We start from the raw sequence: 16,559 nt of genomic DNA, 5'->3' as shown, positions 1-16,559 counted from the left end.
TTGACCTCCCGGGCTGAAGTGATCCTCCTGCCTCAGCCTTCCAAGTAGCTGGGACTACAGGCATGAACTACCATGCTCAGCTAATTTTTTTTTATTCTTAGTAGAGATGGGGTCTCACTATGTTACTTAAGCAATCCTTCTGTCTCGGACTCCAAGGTGCTGAGATTACAGGCATGAGCCACTGTGCCCAGCTATTTTTTTTATTTTCAGTGCAGATGGGGTCTTGCTATGTTGCCCAAATGATACTCCTGCCTCAGCTCGCCCAAAGTGCTGGGATTATGAGTGTGAACCACCGCACCCAGCCCTCATCCTATTTTAATGCTCACAATAACTCTAGGCAAGTAGGTATCACTAGCCCGTGTCACAGATGAAGAAACTGAGATTCAGCTGGCCGACTCAAGGCTAAACAAGAGCCATTCATTCATTCATTTAGTAGAGATGGCATCTCGCTATGTGGCCCAGGCTGGTCTCAAACTCCTGGCCTCAAGTAATCCTCCCGCCTCAGCCTCTCACAGCACTGGGATTACAGGCATGAGCAACCATGCCCAGCCTAAGAGTCATACTTTATTTCCCCAGATAGAAAAGTCCACAAAACAGCCAGCCATACAGGCCCCTCACCTAATCCCCCAGGTCCAGCCAGAACTGTCTTGGCTGCGGGTGCCCTGGGTTCTGCCTGAAAAAGGCCTGTGAGCTCCCAGTCAGTCCTCCTAGGGAGAAGAGACTAGCATAAAAATGGTTGTATGTAATCCCTGCCTGGGCCCCAGGGGTGCCTCTGCAACAACTCAGCTATTTGAATTGTTAAATTCACTTGTTACTGGAGCCCAGATAATCCCTTTATGAGTCTCCACCACAGTGAGATAATGCAATTTTGCTGGGACAGAGTCACAAGAAAACAAAACTCTTTCTAGTTCCTGACATAGTTGGTTCTACGTGGCATACTGCAAAAGTAAAAGATGCTCTGGATGAAAGCCATGTGAGAAACTAGAGGCGATATGGTCAGACTCAAGCTGGGAAAAGATGCTCTTTCTGCTTCAGAAAAGATGCTGGAGGAACACCAATACTTCCACCCCCAAGATGAGGCAACAAGGACGGGCTTCCATGGACGAACTAAAAACAGAGCTGGGAGGTAAGGACCAGAGAAGAAAACAGCAGTGGTTGGGCACGGTGGCTCACACCTATAATCCAAACACTTTGGGAGGCCAAGGCAGGTGGATTACCTGAGGTCAGGAGTTCAAGACCACCCTGGCCAACATGGTGAAACCCCCCCGTCTCTATTAAAAAAAATACAAAAATTAGCTGGGCGTGGTCATGGGCGCCCATAGTCCCAGCTACTTGGAGGCTGAGGCAGAAGAATTGCTTGAACCCAAGAAGTGGAGGTTGCAGTAGCCGAGATGGCACCACTGCACTCCAGCCTACGTGACAGGCCAAGACTCCTTCACAAAAAAAAAAGAGAAAAAGAAAGAAAGAAAGAAGGAAGGAAGGATGGAAGGAAGGAAAGAAAGGAAAGGAAAGGAAAGGAAAGGAAAGGAAAGGAAGGAAGAAAAAGAAAATGAAAGAAAACAGCAGGGAAGGGGGATGAGGTGGAGGATGGGAAAGTAATAAGACTCCAAGCAGAGGTCAGAAAGGAGCAGAACAGCAAGGGAAGGGAAGGTCACTGAATGCCACATCAAAACACCATGTCCTTTAACAAGCACTGCTGCGCGGACAGAGCCTGCTGTTATCTGGCCCCAAGTCATCTGCTTTATCTTGGACTTCAGACCTCTTGGTCACTAAAGACTGAACCCTCTGTCCAGGAGTAGGGATTCAAAGAGCTCTGTCCTTTCATCCGTGCTGTCACATGAAAAAAGATGAAAAAAAGGACCTCTGTCCAACACTGTTCTCAACCTTTCTGTCCTAGTGTTAAAAATATGTAACATGCAGGGTGCAGTAGCTCATGCCTATAATCCCAGCACTTTGGGACGCCGAGGCAGGCGGATCACCTGAGGTCAGGAGTTTGAGACCAGCCTGGCCAACATGGCAAAACCCTGGCTCTACTAAAAATACAAAAATTAGCCGGGCATGGTGGCAAACCCCTGTAATCCCAGCTACTCAGGAAGCTGAAGCATAAGAATCACTTCAACCCAGGAGGTGGCGCTTGCAGAGAGCCGAGATCATGACACTGCACTCCAGCCTGGGCAACAGAGGGAGACTCTGTCTCAATAAAAAATAAAAAAATTAAATTTAAATTTAAAAAAAGGGCCGGGCACAGTGGCTATCATCTGTAATCCCAGCACCTTGGAAGGCTGAGGTAGGCTGATCACCTGAGACGGAGTTCAAGATCAGCCTGGCCAACATGGTGAAACCCCGTCTCTACTAAAAATACAAAAATTAGCCAGGCATGGGCGCCTATAATCCCAGCTACTAGGGAGGCTGAGGCAGAAGAATCACTTGAGGCTGGGAGGCGGAGGTTGCAGTGAGCCAAGATCATGCCATTGCACTCCAGAGTGAGATTCCATTTCAAAAAAAAAACCAAAAAACTGTAATATGCCAGGTGCAGTGGCTCACACCTGTAATCCCAGCACTTTGGGAGGCTGAGGCTGACAGATGATTGAGCCCAGGAGTTCAAAACCAGCCTGCATAACAAAGTGAGACCCCGTCTCTACAGGAAAATCAAAAAATTAGCTGGGTATGGTGGCACACACCCAGCCAGGGGAGGCTGAGGCAGGAGGATCACTTGAGCCCAAGAGGTCAAGGCTGCAATGAGTTATGATTGCACCACTGCACTCTAGCCTAGGCGACAGGGCAAGACCCTGTCTCAAAAAAAAAAAAAAAAAAAAAAAAAAGGTAATAACCTCATACAATCTGGTGCTTAATGCCAGAGTTGAATTATTATATAGGGTAAAATGCTTAAAAGAACAGTTTTATACCCTGTCAAGTTTACCTGCAACAATTCATTTGCTGGCTGGGCACAGTGGCTCACACGTGTAATCCCAGCTCTTTGGGAGGCCAAGGCGGGTGGATCACTTGAGGTCAGGAGTTTGAGACCAGCCTGGTTAACATGGTGAAACCCTGTCTCTACTAAAAATACCATCAGTTGGGTGTGGTGGCCCACGCCTATAATCCCAGCTACTTGGGAAGCTGAGGCACGAGAATCTCTTGAACCCAGAAGGTGGAGGTTGCAGTGAGCTGAGATTGGGCCACTGCACTCCAACCTGGGCAGCAGAGTGAGACCCTGTCTCAAAAAAAAAAAAAAAAAAAAAAAAAAAAAAAGAATTACTTTGCTATTTAAAATAACATGCAAAGAAAACGGACTTTTTCTTGTAAAACTGGAAAGATAAGTGAATCTTCTTACAAAACTTCTTTAAAAAAAATTCCATCCCTGCTTGGGCTCAAATGATGGGAAAATGTACAGAAAATCCAGTTGAGTTAGCTGGAGATACCAAATACCCCTAAATGTGAGTTATCTGCAGTTATTCTACGAACAGCAGAGCCATGTGAGGCCTCAAACTAGTATTTCAGGCGGCAGTGCGCACACTCGTGGTTTTGTGGTCTTCAACCGTCCTGCGAGCTCAGATAAGTCTGGTTGGTCAGGAACCGTCTGGTGACAGCGTGCAGCCCAGCTCAGCAGAATTCAGCACGGGGAATTCAGCCTCCTCAGAGATGCACTCCCTGCTGAAATCTCCCTGCGATGGCTGTTCCTGCCCTTCCAGGGCTCTAACCAAACACTCTGACCAGGAACGCTTCCCAACAGATGAGCGGTATTCTCCATTTGGTCCAATTTATGATTCAGAACGAAAAGGCGAAAAACGCAAACTTTCTATTCATCTACTTTTCATACCAATGGAAACAATGTGGTGATGTAATAAATGCTGTTACAGTCACTTGTGTCCTTCTGACCTATAACATTTAGAGATCCTGTCCATATTCTTCTCCAAGCTTCTCATTAAAGCACCCAGCCCTGCGCCTGGCTCCCTGCAGACATGGAGTAACTGCTCACCCACTTGAACAAAACGATAGTGGCACATTAAGAAGAAGCCGGAGCTCCCAGGGAGAGGTCATTCCTCACAAGAGCTGGAACTCCACTGTCCATATCCAGGGTAGGTGAGGGGCTAGCCCCAGGTCACAGCCAAGCAGGCACAAAGGCAAAAAGCCCAAAACAATCAGGATGCTCAGTGCCAGCCCAACACCGTGATAGCTGGAATGTGCAGGGTTAGAGAGAAGCCAGGACCGGAACCAGGGCAGGACCATGCAGGGAGCAGAAAAGTCTGGAGGAGCACAACAGCCCCTCTGAATGCCACTGCATCGCCCTGTTCCCGGACCGCAGGGAGAACCACCATGCACCCTCCACCAGTACCTTGGGCAGATGGGCAGGAGCTCTAGAGCCACTTCTCAGTGTTCCTCAGACGGAGAATCAACCCCAGGACAAATCGAGTCTGGATCCTTCTGGGCTGAATCCTTTCTAGGACTGGTACCTATCATGACATGGTCACGTTCCTCCGCTCCTCTATGAGAGGATGGAGTCATTGGACACCAGCCTAGTGCTGGCAAATGACAGACCGGAAGATCCCCAGCAGGACAGATGCCACAGAAACCCTAACCGGGACACAGAAACATCACTAACAAAGACCTAGCAGCTGCTTTGGTGAAGGAGACACAGTTTAACAGCCACAAAGAGGCACAATGGAGACCCTGACCCCAGGCCATCTGCAGACACCTCTGCCTGCCCTCCCAGGGAAGCTGCCGGCCAAGATTATTTCAGGTCACCAGGCAAGGCTGGGTGTAAGTTGGGAACACAAGTCTATCCAACGTCAGAGCCCCAGGTGCATTCCTGTCCCTATGGCTGGTCAGGAAAAATCTCTGCTCCTGCTCTCATCCTGCACCCCCTTCTTCCAAGGCCTACGGGCTGTGCCTCCTGGATCTGTCCCCTGGATGTCACTCACACCTGTCCACCAGCAACAAAACAAACTCATCTTTCCAACACCCAGCTCTGCAGGATTCCTCAAAGGCTTCCCCCTACTCCCCACCAGGTGAGCCCTCAACTTCTCTGCTAGGTGCTCAGGACCTGGCATGTCTGGCCTCTGGCCACCTTTGCAGCTTCCTCACCCTCTGCTGTCTCCAAAGCTCCCCCCTGAAGGGAAAGAGAGTTTTCCCTCTTTCCACCCATTTTGTCCTGAATACTACTATTCCCCTGGAAACAAACCCATGTAGCATGTGGGTGGCTGAGAACCCCCCTTCCACACAATGGTCAAGGCCTGGAGTACCCAAGCCCTGGCAGCAAACACCCAGCCTACTGCTCACCCAGTTAAAGGACAGACCCCTGAGTGACAGCAGGCCCCGGGGCTCAGTGCACCGGACCCTCAGGCCACCTCAACACCAGACCTCATGCCAGGCTAATCTCGAAACGATAATAGCTACTGCTCAGCAAAACGTGGTGGCTAGTGCCTGTAATCCCAACACCTTGGGAGGCCAAGACAAGACCATGGCTTGAGTCCAGGAGTTCAAGACCAGCCTGGGCAACCGAGCTAGATCCCATCTCTACCAAAAAAAAAAAAAAAAAAAAGCAAAAATTAAAAATTAGCCGTGCATAGTGGCATGTACCTGTAGTCCTAGCTTTACAGAGGCTGAGGTGAAAGGATTGCTTGAGTCAAGAGTTTGAAGCTGAAATGAACTATGATGGCATCACTGCACTCCAGACTGGCCAACAGAGCCAGACCCTGTCTCAAAAAGAAAAAAAAAGAAAAGAAAGAAAAGAAAAAAAAAATCCACTGCTCTACTCTTCGGCCAGTGGGAAGAGTGCATTATTAAAGTAAAACAGGAGCCTCTCTTCATGAAACCCATCAACTTGTAAAATCCGAGCTCTCTGCAGCCTCACAGTCCCTCCAGCACTGCCAGCAGCCCTCGTTCCCTGCATGCTCTAAATCCTCAACGAAGACCTGTCCCTTGCTCCCTCGCCCAGCACGGGCCGCGATTGCCTACGTCCCCTGCACCTCGAGGGGCAGCCAAGGGGGCACCGAGTGCCTCGTGCGCTCCTGGGCAGTCCATTTTCAACCAAAAGACGGAACAGACCCAGAATCCAGAACGTCTCTCGGGGCGTAAGAGTTTTCCTTTAACAATCTTTACCTGTGGGGACGCAGAGACCCCCGCCCCGCGAGAGGCCGGCAGCCAGGGATTCCCCACTCCGCGCCCTCTTCACCCCCCCACCCCCGGAAATCACAACCGCCGGGCGCGCGGCTAGAACCCCCACCCGCCGCCTCCCCTCCAGCAGCCCCTAGGCCGCCGGAAAACCGCGCGGCGACCGCCCGCGCCCCGCCAGGTCCGAACCCCCAGACCCGGGACCCCGGCCCCACCCGCCGGTGTCTACGCAGCGGGGCTTGGAGAACGCATTCTCCGCACCGACCGCTCCCTCTCCTCCAGACCCAAGGGGCGGAGTGGGCTGGGCGCGCCGGCTGCGGACCGGGCACCCACCTGGGGACGCGGGGTCTAGGGCGGCGCGGGGCCACCTGGCGGACCCGGGAGCGGACTGCGGAGAGCAGGGAGCCCCTCCCCCCTCACTCTCCGGGCCCCGCCCGGCCGCCGCGCTCCAAGGCGCAGCCGTCCCGCGGAAGGGGAGGCGCGGGAGGAGGCCAGCGCGAGGACACTTACTTAAAAGGCTACATGGCTTCATTCCCAGCCCATCCTGGGCGGCGGTGGCACCTCCCTCGTCCACTGCTGGGACCTCGCTGCCCACCACCCTAGCGCGGCGATCGGGCCCTATAGCCCACCCCTTACTCCGCCGTGGGGCGGAGCCGCGCCACAGCTGACCCAGTGAGAAACCGTCGTTTCCCAGAGTGACGTGTGCACAGAGCAATCATTGAGTCCAGCCCAGCCGGGGGCGGGGCTCAGGCGGCTCCCTACGCTTCCTACTCCAGCTGGCCCCGCCCCGCGCCAGCAACTGCGCGTGCCCAGAACGTGAGGGGCAGGGCTGGGAGCCGGGGCTGACACTAGAGGTGGGGTACACGCTCGGAAGCACTGACTAGCAGAGCGCGATGCGCCTGGGACACCCGACCCCGGCAGCGCCCAGTCCCTCGGATTGCCAGTCACTGCTCGCTTTGGGGCACGGAGGTGCCCAGTCTTGCGAGGCACCCCACGTCCTGTCGCCGAAACGGTCCGGGAGTCAGTATAGTCGGGTTCTAGTTCCCTCACTGGTAAAAACTCCGCGGGAGCCTGCTCCGCTTTTTACCTGGGCCTCAGTTTCCCCATCCGTAAAATAGGACGTGTTTTATCTCTCGAGCGCTAACATTCCAGAACTCGGATGGGGTGTAGGGGAGGGAGGAATGGGCGACCCACACGTGACCTCCCCGCGCGGAGCCCCGCCTACCCCTGATCCAGGGGGTGGCAGCTTCGGCCCGGACAGGCGGGGTGGGCGGGTCCTAGGCAACCCTACCCGGCCGCCCTTGGCATCGCCTAAGGCGGAGCGCGCGGCTCTGCATCCTGCTTGCCCGGGGGTTGGCACCCACGGAGGATGGGGACCTAACCCTCAGCTTCCCAGGGAGCCACCGTGGAGGCCAGGGCGGCGAAGAGATACGGCGTGTGACTCGGAGTGCGCCTGGGAGGATGGACGAGGGAGCGGGGGACCGCTAACGGGGCTCCCTCTCCGCGCCCCGTCCGCAGAGGCGCACGTCGAGGGTCCCGGGCGGGCTCCGTGGACGTTGGCGGCAGCGCCGAGCGAGTCACGGACCATGAGGAGCGTTCGTGCCGCGCGGACCGAGGCCGGAACGGGGGCTAGCCGCGTCCTGCCGCGCTGAGGCGGCAGGGCCCAGCCGGAGCGCACCGCAATGGCGAGGGAGGAGTGCAAGGCGTTGCTAGATGGGCTCAACAAGACGACTGCGTGCTACCACCACCTGGTGCTGACCGTCGGCGGCTCGGCGGACTCGCAGAACCTGCGGCAGGAGCTGCAAAAGACGCGCCAAAAGGCGCAGGAGCTGGCGGTGTCCACCTGCGCCCGGCTGACTGCCGTGCTGCGCGACCGGGGCCTGGCCGCCGACGAGCGCGCGGAGTTCGAGCGTCTGTGGGTGGCCTTCTCGGGCTGCCTGGACCTGCTGGAAGCGGATATGCGACGCGCGTTGGAGCTGGGTGCCGCGTTCCCGCTGCACGCGCCTCGGCGGCCGCTGGTGCGCACAGGTGTAGCCGGCGCCTCCTCCGGTGTGGCGGCGCGCGCGCTGAGCACCCGCAGCCTGCGGCTCGAGGCGGAGGGCGACTTCGACGTCGCGGATCTGCGGGAGCTGGAGCGCGAGGTCCTTCAGGTGGGCGAGATGATCGACAACATGGAGATGAAGGTCAACGTGCCCCGCTGGACCGTGCAAGCCCGGCAGGCGGCGGGCGCCGAGCTCCTGTCCACAGTCAGCGCCGGCCCCTCCTCGGTCGTGTCCGTGGAGGAGCGCGGAGGGGGTTGCGACCCCAGGAAGGCCCTGGCCGCCATCCTTTTCGGCGCCGTGCTGCTGGCGGCTGTGGCCTTAGCCGTGTGCGTGGCGAAGCTGAGCTGATGGACATCCGACGGCCGCCTGCTGCCACCGCACCCTACCCGGAGAAAAGACTAGAGATGGGTGTGGGGTCTGGCCTGTGCAAGGGGAGTGGTCCTAAAACCCCGTGTGTGCATGGGGACATGCGCGTTTCCAGTGCACATCTGCCTGGGCAGGATACGGTTTCCACTTGCTGGCCCGGGAGGAGTTAACTTTGCGCAGGCCGTCAGGGCATTACCGCTAACGTCCGCAGGAGCTTTATTCCCTATTAGTAGAAAACCGTCACAGTGACCCCAGATCCCTCCGAGTTAATGAATTAACACGTGTGCTGTTGGGGCATCTTTATAGGGAGTCCGAGTTTGGTGCCCACCCCTGCCAGTGTCATCCCCTCTCCTCGCGGGACAGTTTGAAAAGGTGGGTGGGGTGGGGTGAAGTTTGGAGAGGGGCGCTTTTTGGTTCTATGTGGTTGGTCTGTTTCCTGGACAAGAAAAATTGCAATCAAATGTCAGCAGTTTTTATTACCTTAATCTTTCAGGACCTAAATTTAGGAGAGTGTCCTGAGAGCAGTTCATACAAAGGGCTTTCTCTAAGACGCGCTACAGCGCTTCCTAACAGTTTATCCACTCGTCCCCAAAAGCAGCTAGAAGAGATTTGAGGTCATGACCTCCCACTGCTGCTCAGGGGCTGACCCTATTTAGGAAACCAAAAAGGGTGGGTTGAACCCACTCTCACGGACTTGGATCCAGTGCGCACACTTGCCTGCGGAAAGGGGCTCTCCCCAGCCATCCAGAGGTGGGGGAGAGAGGAAGAGCGGAGGCTTGGGGTGGGGCCACCTGGTGTTTAAACAGGCACTTTCTCCTTCTCTGGGGCTTATTTTTGTTCCAGAGCTAGACCAGAGTGTTTGATCCTCCTTTGCAGGAGGGCTGGGAATCCTCTTTAGAGCCCTTAATCCTATTTATCCCCTGGAATGTGCGTGCTGGCCAGTAGGAGGGCTGGCTTTGGCAGCTCCCTGACCCCCGCGCTGCCAGCCCCTCCGGGGTAATGTGGCATTACTGGCCCACAGAGGTTTTGAGCCAATCAGCTCTGAGACTGGGTTAGAATGTAACAGCTTTAACTGGGAATTTAAGAAGGTTTTTAAGAAGCTTTTAAAAAGTAATAATCCTCTGAAAGAAAAATGACGTAACCACAGCGTGTACTATAAAAGCTGTTTTTTTAATAAAGAACGCTGGGCAATGAATTAATACCTGCCAATGAGTCAAACATAGCATCTTTACACAGATACTTAGATTACTTTTAAATATACATTGCATCTACTTCTGAAGTTAATAGTCTTTCCCTGCCCCCCCCCCCCGCCTTTTTTTTTTTGAGACAGGGTCTCCCTCTGTCACCCAGGCTGGAGTGCAATGGTGTGATTGTGGCTCACTGCAGTCTCCAAATCTTGGGCTCAAGCTATCCTCCTACCTCAGCCTCATGAGTAGCTGGAACTACAGGTGTGTGCCACCGCACCTGGCTAATGTTTTTTAAGGCAGTTAATTAATTTATTTATTTTTATTTTTCTTTAGAGACAGGATCTTGCTGTGTCGCCCAGGCTGGAGTGCAGTGGTGCAGTCAGCAAATCACAGCCTTGAAATCCTGGGCTCAAGCTCTCCTCCCATCTTACCCTCCCAAGTAGCTGGGACTAAAGGTGTGCACCCCTACACTCAACTAATTTTTTGTAGAGACAGAGTCAGGCTATGTTGCCCAGGCTAGTCTCAAACTCCTGGCCTCAAGCAGTCCTCCCACCTAGGCCTCCCAAAGTACTGGGACTACAGGCATAAGCTACCATGCTCAGTCTAAAATCAGTATTCTTTATTTTTTTTCTATAATTTCACTGCAAAATAAAATCTATATGCTTGAGTAGCCACACAGGTGCAAATGACAGAACGTTAAATGGCTTCTAATTCTTTCCATCAACAAGTAAGAAAATGCTTGGTCCTTGATCTCAGGATGACATCTGCCTGAGCAGTGCTGCCAAATCCTGCCTGTGGTCCAGAGAGAGCTCTGTCCCGTTCTTGGGTAAGTTAGGCTCTAAAAACAGATGCATTTAACTTTCTTTTATTTTCTTTTTTGAGACAGAATTTCACTCTTGTTGCCCAGGCTGGAGTGCAATGGCGTGATCTGGGCTCACTGCAACCTCTGCGTCCTGGGTTCAAGCAAATCTCCTGCCTCAGCCTCCCGAGTAGCTGGTATTACAGGTGACTGCCACCATGCCTGGCTAATTTTTGTATTTTTAGTAGAGATGGGGTTTCACCACATTGGCCAGGCTGGTCTTGAACTTCTAAACTCAGGTGATCTGCCCACCTCGGCCTCCCAAAGTGCTGGGATTACAGGCGTGAGTCACCTCGCCAGGCCACAATTAACTTTCTAAAGGTAATTTACAATAAATTCCAGAGACATCGGCTGAAACCCGACAAGGATTTTTTTTATTCTTTTTTACCCCAGAAGTGAGAAGGGGGGTGACCAGGGGAAAGGAATTAGCCATTTTTCACACGGGCAGCTTGGAGGACCAAGGGGCAGAGGTAGATAGCAGAAGGGGTGCTGTCAGGACACCCAGATTTAAGAGTCACTCTCCCCACAACCCCCCACTACTCCTCAGGGGGACTAAGAGATTCCAGAAGCTCAGGGCAAATGTGGGATCTGTGTTTGTGTCCGTGATCATGCTTTTAAAAGACTCACAAGGTCTTAAGCTGATTAAACGTTTTGCAATTACTTTTTTTTCTTTTCTTTTCTTTTTTTAGAGACTGGGTCTCTCTCTGTTGCCCAGGCTAGAGTACAGTGGCACAATCATAGCTCACTGAAGCCTCAAACTCTTGGACTTGAGAGATTCTCCTGTCTTATCCTCCTGTCTGGGACTACAGGCATGCACCATCACACCCTGCAAATTTTAAAAATATTTTTATTTTTTAGTTCTTGTAGAAATGGAGCCTTCATTATATTGCCCAGGCTGGTCTCAAACTCCTGGGCTCAAGCAGTCCTCCCATTTCAGCCTCCCAAAACCCTGAGATTTATAGGTGTGAAACACCATGCTTAGCTGACAATTACTAATAACAAGTACCTCCTGCTTCACCCAGTGTGGGTGAATCTGAATAGGGGTCACTTCAAATTCTTTTGCGCCTGGTTGCCCAGAGTGTCTTTGGAGATGACATAGAACGTTTTTAAGCCCTTCCTCCCGCATATGGAGTCTCTTGTTACCTTCCCCAGAGTCTCATCTCTCTCTGGCAAGAGAAGGCTAGGACATTTCATAACCCTGTGTTGAAAAATATACCTAGGCCTGCACAGTGACTCAAGCCTGTAATCCCAGCACTTTGGGAAGCTGAGGCAGATGGATCACCTGAGGCCAGGAGTTTGAGACCAGCCTGGCCAACATAGCGAAACCCAATCTCTACTAAAAACTACAAAAATTAGCTGGGCATGGTGGCACACGTCTCTAGTCCCAACTACTCAGGAGGTTAAGGCAAGAGAGTCGCTTGAATGCTGGAGGTGGAGGTTGCAATGAACAAGATCGTGCCACTGCACTCCAGCCTGGGCAACAGAGCAAGACTCCATCTCAAAAAAAGAAAGAAAGAAAGTGTATCTAAAAATAAAGTCCTAAAGGTATTCTACTGTTTCTAAGATAGGGAACCTCTGTGTTTTGGTTTATGAATTTTTTAAAAAATGGTTTAGCAGAAGCTATTGTTGAAATAACCCATCAGATATGTGTTTCACTGAGGGCAGTGGGACAAACAAGGTTATTCTTTTTTTTTTTTTTTTTTTTTTGAGACAGGGTCTCAATCTGTCACCCATGCTGGAGTGCAGTGGTGCAAATGTAGCTCATTGCAACTTCGAACTCCTGGGCCTAAGCGATCCTCCTTTCTCAGCCTCCTGAATTGCTGGGACTACAAGCTTCCACCACCATGCCTGGCAGGATGAACAAGTTTTTGTTGTTGTCCCTCTTTCCACCCACTTGGCTTATCTTTGGGTATTTAGTTATATGTGGATCAGATATGTACTTGATTCTGAAGGTCTTCTGCTCTCTGAAAGTAGTGATAAGATCTTGCAAAAGAAAAACCTGAATTACAATAAATATACTCACCCTGTGGATCTATTAATGTAAACAGCTCTTTGAGTCTGAAAATTTTAAGTATTAGGGGTATTTGGTATTACTTGGAGTTATGACATTGCCTAATAGAACTTCTGCTATACGACAAGCAAAGTCACTTTCTGCCTTGTTTAATAGGCTGCTCTCTAGCATCTCTGTTCTCATTTTTATATATAACGCAAGAGATTGCTTTCTAATAGAAGCCTGATTAAATAGAGATGTTTGAGGCATAAGTCATTAATTTTCTATGAACATTTAGTATGATCTAAACCATAATACAAGTGTAGGAAAAAAAAACAAAAAAATTCAAACTGTGTTAGCTGACACTGAAAAGACAAAAACTTGGAATGTCAAGGCTTTTATCATGGAAACTTTGATTTCAGAAGAATGTGATCTGGGCTTTTGTTATTAGTAAAAATAATATTTGTAGGAGAAAAAAATGCCTGGCAAATTATTTTTATGTGTTCTAAGAACACGATTTTTTTTTCTTTTCTTTTCTTTCTTTTTTTTTTTTTTTTTTTTTTGAGGCGGAGTCTCACTCTGTCGCCCAGGCTGGAGTGCAGTGGCCGGATCTCAGCTCACTGCAAGCTCCGCCTCCAGGGTTTACGCCATTCTCCTGCCTCAGCCTCCCGAGTAGCTGGAACTACAGGCGCCCACCACCTCGCCCGGCTAATTTTCTTGTATTTTTAGTAGAGACGGGGTTTCACCGTGTTAGCCAGGATGGTCTCGATCTCCTGACCTCATGATCTGCCCGTCTTGGCCTCCCAAAGTGCTGGGATTACAGGCTTGAGCCACCGTTTTTTGTTTTGTTTTGTTTTGTTTTTTTGAGACGAAGTCTGGCTCTATCACGCAGGCTGGAGTGCAGTGGCACAACCTTGGATCACCTTGGCAACCTCCACCCCTTGAGCTTAAGCGATCCTCCTGCCTCAGCCTCCCAAGTAGCTGGAATTACAGGTGCCCAGCTAATTTTTTTTTTTTTTTTTTTTTTTTTTTGTAGAGACGGGGTTTCACCATGTTGCCCAGGCTTGTCTTGAACGCCTGAGCTCAAGCAATCCACTTGCCTCGGCTTCCTAAAGTGCTGGGATAACCAGCATGAGCCACCACTCCCAGCTGCTGTTTTTTTGTTGTTGTTGTTGTTGTTTGTTTTTTTTTTTTTTTTTTTTTTTTTTTTTTTTTGAGGCGGAGTCTCGCTCTGTAGCCCGGGCTGGAGTGCAGTGGCCGGATCTCAGCTCACTGCAAGCTCCGCCTCCCAGGTTTACGCCATTCTCCTGCCTCAGCCTCCCGAGTAGCTGGGACTACAGGCGCCCGCCACCTCGCCCGGCTAGTTTTTGTATTTTTTAGTAGAGACGGGGTTTCACGGTGTTCGCCAGGATGGTCTCGATCTCCTGACCTCGTGATCCACCCGTCTCGGCCTCCCAAAGTGCTGGGATTACAGGCTTGAGCCACCGCGCCCGGCCTGTTGTTTGTTTTTAAGACAGGGTCTCTCTCTGTCACAGAGGCTGGAGTACAGTGGTAAGATTGTGACTCGGTGCAGCTTTGAATTCCTGGGCTCAGAGATCTTCCACTTGAGTCTCTTGAGTAGAGTCACTTGAGACTCTTCCACTTGAGTCTCTGAGTAGCTGAGTCTCTTGAGTCTCTCTGAGTAGAGTCACTTGAGACTCTTCCACTTGAGTCTCTCGAGTAGCTGGCACTACAGGTGCTTGCCACCACACCCACCTTATTTTAAAAATTTTGTGTAGATATGGGGTTTCCCTATGTTGCCCAGGCTATCTTGAACTCCTGGGTTCAAGTGATCCTCCCAGCTCTGTCTCCCAAAGTGCTGGGATTACACGCATGAGCCACTGTGCCCAAGCTAAGAATGTGTGCTTTTAAATCCCACAAGGAAAAAAAAATATTTTTGGTAAATAAAATTAGAGCATAAATATCATGATTGACCTAACGTTTATCGTAAGCAACATAAAAGATATGTGATATTGAATGACTAAAAAGTAGTTTTGGTTAAAGAGAGTTCTAGTTTCCATGAGGACTCTGACAATGCTGCATTTTATTTTACTTTTTAATACACACATTGGTACATGTTTAACTACTATACTCCTTTTTCACAATGTATTTCTCTGTTCTGCAATGAATGCTTTTTAAGGGTGGGAGCCCCAGGGCATGAAATGAATGCGATAGAACTGGCCTCTACATTTCTTGTGGGTGTGTCTCCTCCTGCAAGGTCTGGCCAGCTGTGATGGGCAGAGGACACTGCCTCTCTCTCCACGTACCTCAATAAGTCATTGACCTACTTGTGCCTCACGTCTCTCATTTGCAAAATGAGGGTCCTACCTGATTAACTCAAAGATTCCCCTTCTAGAGCTTAAAACATTGAACAGAATGCAGTTAAACAAGAATGGGCTATGTTTGTTGGTTTTGTTTTGTCTTTTTTGGTGTAGTTGGTTGGTTTTTGTGTATAATGGAATGGAATCATATCATTTGCTGGTTATTGTCTAATATTAGTTTCAAAAACTAATAAAAAATATTTTAAAACTTCAAATTAATTTTCAAAATCAGAATTAAGTAAGTGTATCATGATTTCAGTGCACATCAGAATTAGTGGATGGGCTTAAAAGCAAATGTGTGTAAATGCTACTTATTGGTAGTATTTAAATTAGATTAAGAATTTAAATTCAGGCTCTAAGTCTGAGTCTAAGAAAGCCCACTGATTATTAAAACAGTCTGTTTTACCCAGCAATCCAGGCCACCTGAACATTGGATTCTGGGAAACAGTAGATAGGAAGCTCTGTCATTTGTGTTGGAGCCTGGGAGAATCCTATCCCATAAGTAACTTTATAGCCTCAGAACTGCATGAGCTGCTTTATTGCTGGGAAACACGAGTACAGCCTAGCTTGATTTTGTATGTGGCATCAGATCTAAGGTGGAATTCAGGACTTCCTGTCTTCTCTTTGATTTTGTTTTATTTTTAGAAATGTTTTGTTTTGTTTTATTCATTCATTCATTCATTCATCTTCAGAGACATGGTCTGGCTCTGTTGCCCAGGATGGAGTACAGTGGTGTGGTCATAGGTCACTGCAGTGTTGAACTCCCAGGCGCAAGCCATCCTCCTGCCTCAGCCTCCTTAGTAGCTGAGATGATAGGCGCATGCACTACCATCCCCGACTTTGTCTACTTTTTGAATGATGTTTCAAACTAGAAGTTCTATTAATTTAAAAAATTAAGGATAGTATGCCATAATTAAAAGTAATAACTTAGTGGGAAAAGGCACCCTCCAATGATTCAGACATCAACTTGTGATTTAAAAAAACAAAAAAATAGGAAAAAAATAAAATTAAAAAAAAATACAACAACAACAACAACAAAATAGAAACAGGGCCTTGCTATGTAGTGATCCTCCACCATGACCTCTGAAAGTGCTGGGATTACAGGTATAAGCCACTGTGCCCAGCCTCAACTGGTGATTTTTTTTTTTTAGACGGAGTCTCACACTATCACCCAGGCTAGAGTGCAGTGGCGGAATCTTGGCTCACTGCAGCCTCCACCTCCCGGGTTCAAGCATGAGCCACCGCGCCTGGCCTCTTTGAGATGGAGTTTCATTCTTGTTTCCCAGGCTGGAGTGCAATGGCGTGATCTCGGCTCACTGCAATCTCTGCTTCCCGAGTTCAAGCGATTCTCCTGCCTCAACTTCCCCAAGTAGCTGGGATTACAGGCACCTGCCACCACGCCCAGCTAATTTTTTGTGTTTTTAGGAGAGACGGAATTTCACCATGTTGGCCAGGCTGGTCTCAAGCTCCTGACCTCAGGTGATCCACCTGCCTCGGCCTCCCAGAGTGTTGAGATTACAGGTGTGAGCCACTGTACCTGGCCTTTTTAAAAAAATATATATTCTTAATTTTTGATATTTGAGTGGGAGTGAACATCCCGATCAATGTATTTACCCTTCACAGATTTCATTACATAAGAAGATG

General features: G+C 50.1%; 2 protein-coding genes across 3 annotated transcripts in view; one reads left to right on the top strand and one right to left on the bottom strand.

Moving 5' to 3' along the window:
- The window catches only part of ANKRD27 (ankyrin repeat domain 27), an 80,561-nt gene extending 73,801 nt beyond the window's left edge, over nt 1–6,760 (bottom strand). For both annotated transcript variants that reach the window (XM_050771976.1, XM_050771975.1), the window contains exon 1: nt 6,622–6,760. The gene's annotated coding sequence lies outside the window, so the exon portion shown is untranslated. The remainder of the gene's footprint in view (nt 1–6,621) is intronic.
- A 638-nt stretch (nt 6,761–7,398) lies between these two features.
- On the top strand, nt 7,399–9,720 carry RGS9BP (regulator of G protein signaling 9 binding protein). The gene has a single exon (XM_050771993.1). The coding sequence runs from the start codon at nt 7,794–7,796 to the stop codon at nt 8,499–8,501; it is 708 nt and encodes a 235-aa protein (XP_050627950.1). The 5' UTR covers nt 7,399–7,793; the 3' UTR covers nt 8,502–9,720.
- Nucleotides 9,721–16,559: the final 6,839 nt, after the last annotated feature.

This window comes from Macaca thibetana, chromosome 19, assembly GCF_024542745.1.
Source record: "Macaca thibetana thibetana isolate TM-01 chromosome 19, ASM2454274v1, whole genome shotgun sequence".
Lineage (NCBI taxonomy): Eukaryota > Metazoa > Chordata > Mammalia > Primates > Cercopithecidae > Macaca > Macaca thibetana.
Note: the sequence above shows the minus strand (reverse complement) of the source record. Positions and strands in the feature narration are given on the sequence as shown.